At 46.5% G+C, this 6000-nt stretch overlaps 1 protein-coding gene across 1 annotated transcript in view; it reads right to left on the minus strand.

Moving 5' to 3' along the window:
* LOC144180022 (uncharacterized) overlaps window positions 1–2342 on the minus strand; it is a 32824-nt gene extending 30482 nt beyond the window's left edge. Inside the window, exon 1 of the mRNA XM_077708429.1 lies at window positions 1870–2342. Within this exon, the coding sequence (XP_077564555.1) occupies window positions 1870–2053 (184 nt within the window). The 5' untranslated portion in view covers window positions 2054–2342. The remainder of the gene's footprint in view (window positions 1–1869) is intronic.
* Between the last annotated feature and the right edge of the window lie 3658 nt (window positions 2343–6000).

Raw genomic sequence — 6000 nt, forward strand, 5'->3', positions numbered from 1 at the left:
GAAAATTTCTAATTCAGAATACGGCGCTTCAGAATTAATGTGAAAGATCGCTTTTGTCAGTGACAAAAAGCGACTAAGTGGACTTGGGTTCCATGCCCGTCACTTGGCGGCAGTTTTTCTGATGTCGGAGAAAGAAGAAAAACGCCCGTGTGTCGAGATTTCTCTGCACGTTTTGAGCAATTCAGCTGGGCTTAGCGCTGAAGCTTACTTTAAGAAGACCGATGTGCGCTCGTTTTTTGAAAGCTGGTTTTACCACATTGCGTGCTGCACAGTCAAGCATGCCAATGTACCGAAGGAGTAAGATTACAGAAAATGGGTCTAATTCTTGTCTTACCTAAATTATCTCAAGAAAAACTCGATGATAATCAGCCGCAACAAATTGTGACAATTAGCCGCTAAGACGATTCTACCATTACGGCGAGTTTTATTTCCTTGTCGCAGTTGTAAACATTACAAAATTACTTTCTTCTATAAGTACATGATCATACGTAGGGAGTATTGTTGCAAAAAACGGCTGTTACTTGTGTCACCCGACCTACCCGGGACCTTTTTTTATGCCAATTATCCGCTAAGATCATCGTCCTTCAGGGAGGAGGGGCACTAAATATTTATTTAAATAATTGCAGCTTGAATCTGCTGGTCGCGAAGACAACTAATATTGCGGCATTTATGCTTAGTATTAAAACAGGTCCCACCAGAAGGAACGCTGGTTGAAAAGCTGAAATTCCACATACGAGAAGCATAACCCAAGTTTATACGTAGTCACTCTATAAGCTCTATTAATCTAATGTACCTATATATCAGGTGTTTAAAATTAAGCTTTATGGTTTTCTTAAAATTTGCACTGGGAGGCACGGGAACACCTTCTGTGCAAATAAGCTATGTGGCCAGGGGGCACAAAGTGAGATAATTATCACGGTCTGCATCCATCCAATTAACTAACATTGAATAATTAACTTTTTGTTGACAGCAGTAAGTGGGTCTGTTTGTATTGAAAAGTTAGAGGCAATGGTGTTTCTGCACAGTATCAGTTGGAATAATTCTTCTAGCGTGTCTGGGCTCCAAGATATCTGACTCCAAATTGTAATTGTCGTTCGCGTGATCACCAATGCAAGAGAGTTCGGATCGCCGCAAAGCTCCTCCCTGATGTGACGTTTACTCTAGCAATGAAGCGGAATTGTCGGCAAAGATAACTGTCCCCCTATACCTCTCGGCTGGCGAAATCAAGATATGACGGCGCAACAACCTCTACAGCCGCGTCACATCAGAGAGGAGCTTTGCGCCGATGCAAACTCTTTTGCGTGGGTAATCACGAACGACAATTAAAATTTGGAGTCAGATATCTGGGAGACAGACACGAGAGAATTCCCACAAGTGATACTGCGCAGATACACGGCTGCCTCTAACTTTTCTAAACAAACATAACCCACTTACTGCAGTCAACGAAACTTTAGTTATTGAATTTTAGTTAATTGGGCAGCTGAAAGCAATAATTATCATCCCACTTCCCCCTAGCCACATAACTTATCTGCACAGGTGATCTTGGTGTGCCTACCAGTGCCTAATTTAAGTAAACCATAAAGCTTAAGAGGGACTCACTTGTTAACATTCCTATGGCACTAATTCTTGACCCACGGGCTTAAAAACCATCGTGCACGAATATAAAACTTTTTGCTACTACATACAAATGTTCACGAAGGCCTAGTTTGCTTTTTCAAAACTTTGGCTTTACTGAAATAAGTTTACAAACATCTCACCTGCTAGACAGCTAGAGCCATCTATAGTGACAAACAGATAACCTAAAAAATCCTCCGTCGCATGCCCCCGCGCGAGGGACACGAGTAAATGCAGAGCATTGGGGTCGTTTACGTGGCGTAGGGTTGGTGGTGGTGGTGGTGGTACTGTCGTACGGGCCGTACTGCCCCGTCGCCCGCGTCAACCGCCGGATGCTTATGAACGGCAGTCGAGGCGAGATCAGCCGCTCTTCCACCGCGTTGAGCTCGGGCAGGTGCGCAGGACGCGGAGGGTACCTGTAGCCGTAGGCGACGCGCATCGATGGGACGACTCCGCGGACCAACGAGTCCTTGCATGACGCGCACACCGCGAACGCCCGGAACCGTTCCAGCGAAGCGGCGTCCGCGTCATCGATGTCGCTCACCACGGGGATGACGCGCGCCAACGCGACGGTGCCGTCCAGGCAGCCGCCGCCGGCGTTGTTGTTGCCGGTGCCATTGTCACCGCCGCCGTTGACGACGAAGCCGTCGAAGCCACCATTATCGTTGACGCCGTCGTTGACGCTGGCGTTATCGGCTTATCAACTGCGACCGCCGACGAACGCAAGAGAAGAGAGCGCAGGAGTTGACTGGAGTGGAGCCCGCGCCAACCCGCTTTATAAGGGGTGGTTGTATTGCGGCAACGTTTAGTGTTTGGGGGGTTGGTGCTATCACGTGTACACCACGCAGCTATGACGCCGCTAGCACGCTGCTGAGTCGCCAACGCAAGCCGCTGACGACGTAGTTTGAATGAGTCAAGGATATAAGGCGCGTTCGTAGCCTTTGATTCTGTGTCGTTTTGTGGCGCAGTGGGTAGAGCACCATGTACCTTGCGTTCCGCCCGCAGGGTCGTGGGATCGAAACCAGGAGCCGGTATCTGTTATTTCTTTTTCTTTGTATAGTATAGGGGGAGGCTGGCTGCTGCGGACGCCGACGCACGGGTGACATCGTGAGTTATACAAATGCTCTGCATTTAAAATGTGTTTCGTGAGTTTTTTTTATTTCATTAATGTGATATATGTCTGAAGGAAAAAAACTGGGCCGTTGTGAAAATTTCTATGGATATGTAAAGGTTTTCGTATCTTGGGTTTTTTAAACCCAAAGGTCATAAATTAGTATTTCCCATAGGAACGTGACTGTGTGAGTCGTCCCCGGTATAAGCGCCCGCTGTTGTTGTGTTGGTGAATACATTTTTTCTTTATTACTAAATGCAGTTGTACAGCCAGGTGGAGACCGGGACATCGACGTCGACCTCAGGGACCACGGTACGCCCTGCGGAGTGAAAGAATTTATCATATTTATTTACAAGCACCTCACAGTCCCTTGAACAGAGCATTCAGTAATAGGGGGGTGGCACAAAAAAAAAGGCACCAGTGCAAGGTTTAGCGTGAAAAACAAGTAATACCGGGAAGGTGCATATGAAAAAAAAGCGCTAAACATACTGAACGTAGAACACAAAACTAGATATACAGGGTGATCAAAACTAAGTCGACAGGTTTTTTTTAATTAGGCGCTTAGGTTTACGTGAAGACCACCTATACAGTGAGGTTATGCGACCAGGAGGACACATAATTGGCTGGTAATGATTGATGTTCAATTACCTTAGTAAGCAGGCATGTTTGTATTGAAAAGTTAGATGCAATCATGTTTCTACGCAGTGTCATTTGGCAGAATTCTTCTAGCGCGTCTGCACTCCTATATATATAACTGCGAAGTTTAATTGCCGTTCGCATAATTACGCATGCCAGAGAGTGAATACCGGCGCGAAGCTCCTCCCTTCTGTGACGTGGCTGCTGTGTACGCTGTTTAGTTTGAGAAGAGGGCGGAGGCACAGGCAAAAGTGATAACTGGCACCCTTTCAGTCTTGGCTGGTGTTATCGCAGTCTGATGTACTCAGAACGCCTATCGAAGCACAGAACAAAAGGGAGGAGCTTTGCGCAGGTCTTCACTGTCAAGCATGCGAAATCATACGAACGACAGTTAAAGTTCGCAGTTCTATATCTCGGATACAGATGCGCTAGAAGAATACTGATAAATGACACTGCGTAGAAACGCGATTATGTCCAACTTTCCAATATAACCCCGCCTGCTTACTGCAGCCATTAAAAAAATAATTATTCAATTTTAGTTATTTAACCCACCGACACCACTCATTACCACCCAATTATACCCCCCTGGGCGCATAACCTCACTGTAGAGGTGGTCTTCACGTAAATCTAAGCACCTAATGTAAAAAAAACTTAAAGAAACAACCGCAGCCCAAGTGCATGTAGTCTGAAACCCTTTTAGTTATACGTACGCGACGCATTCCGCGCGTGGGGCCTTTGGATGCACGCCCTTCCACGCATAGCCACGCATTACTCCTAGCGAGATCTACTCGAAGGCACAGATACTGCTCGTGATCTCGCGAGCCTGTTGCTATGGCGATGTCAAATTTCACTTCGTCTGGCTTCACAGATGAAAAACAACAAAAACATCCCCCTCGCGAGGGGCACGATCAAATGCAGAGCATTTCTGCGGGGGGGCGCGCCTGCAAGTCGTATGGATTACGTATTGGTTGTTGTTGTACTTGTTGTCTTCCAGCGTAGACATTGTCGATGAAGTCGATGGTGAAACGTGCCGTGAACCCCCTGCCGCGGCTATGACGCAACGTGGAGCGGCTATGACGCAACACAATCCAACACAATCCACTTTAATCCAATCCAATCCAAATCCAAGCCAATCCAAGCCAATCCAATCGAATCCAATCCAATGCCCCTCGCGAGAGAGTGTTATAGCGCCGAAATCGCCGCCACGCGAACGCGTGATGCTGACGTCACGATCACGCCACAGATGTTAGCGACCGCAGCGCGCGCGAACGACATATGTGGTTTAAGCGCGAACCGACCGCGGCGAGAGAGCGCGATGCGAGCGCCCCACCTGTTCTTGCGCGCGAACCTAACGCGGCGAGAGAGGGTGTTGCGCTCGTCCCCACCTGTTGTGCGCCCGAACCGAACGCGGCGAGAGAGGGCGTTGCGAGCGGAGAGAAGGCGAGGAGGACGCGGGGGAGAGGGCACACCTCTGGCCGACGGTTGAATGAGTCAAGGATATAAGGCACATTCGTAACCTTCCGCTCTGTGTCGGCTTTGTGGCTCAGTTGGTAGAGTACCGTGCACCTTGCGTTCCGCCCGCAGAGTCGTAGGATCGAAACCTGGCGCCGGCAAGTATTCTTTCTTTATATAGTGTAGGGGGAGCGATGCGGACGCGGACTACGGACGCCAACGCGGGTGACATCGTGAGTTACCGAAATTCTCTGCATTTAAAAAAACCTGTCCCCTTTATTTTGCGTAATTTAAAAAAAGACCCCGTCGACTTAATTTTGATCGCCCTGTGTAAATGAGCCTCACACATCAAGCCCGGACATAAAGAAAGGCACAATTCACGCCTAATTGGAGTTTGAAAATTATGCAAGACGAGTAAATAAAATTAGCGACAGTATTGGGCGTACTATACTGACAATGTCAAAACAGCGCTTCCTGGAACTCTTAACAGTGCGCGCGGAATTCCGGTTATGTTCGCGTGCCCCTGTGGCGCCGAAGAAAAACGTTGTTTAAAACGGAACTTGTCTTCAGTCGTTACAAAGCTTTATGAATTCCAAAATATAAAATGCATACCTATTTGTAATTACAGTGGCATCTTTATGTTCCTTCCTCCTTGCTCTTTCTGGCACCCTATAGACTAGCACGGCTGCACAACACGTGCTCCCCTTGCTCTCTTCCAAGAGCACAAAAAAATCTGCATTCTGCAGACATTCAGAGAATTACTTACTAATCCGTAGCATTCTTATGTCGCCTGTCAACAGTGTGAGCTTTCTCTATCCAAATTTGCTTTTTTTTTCTAAATCCTGTCCGACCAATTATCTGCAATTATGCTATTTTAAAGCATTACAGGGGAATATTTTACGAAATCTTCATAATTATGGAAATGCAGGGTGTTACACGGTTCGTGATTTTCCGTAATTCATTTATTTTTTATATTTCCTTAGTTTTTCAAAATTTTGTTCAACCAATTATGTCAATTTACGCTATTACAACGAATACAGGTGGAAGTTTCTCGAAATCTGCATTATTGTGGAAATGTCATGCGGTATACGTTTTGACATATTCCGTGATTTTCAAATATTTTTGTTATTGTTTAGTTGTTCAAAATTTCGTTCTACCAATTATCTCCATATATATTATTACAACAA

The sequence above is a fragment of the Haemaphysalis longicornis genome, unplaced genomic scaffold, assembly GCF_048455015.1.
Source record: "Haemaphysalis longicornis isolate Haplotype H1 unplaced genomic scaffold, Haemaphysalis longicornis Haplotype H1 scaffold_4, whole genome shotgun sequence".
In the NCBI taxonomy this organism is placed as follows: Eukaryota; Metazoa; Arthropoda; class Arachnida; order Ixodida; family Ixodidae; genus Haemaphysalis; species Haemaphysalis longicornis.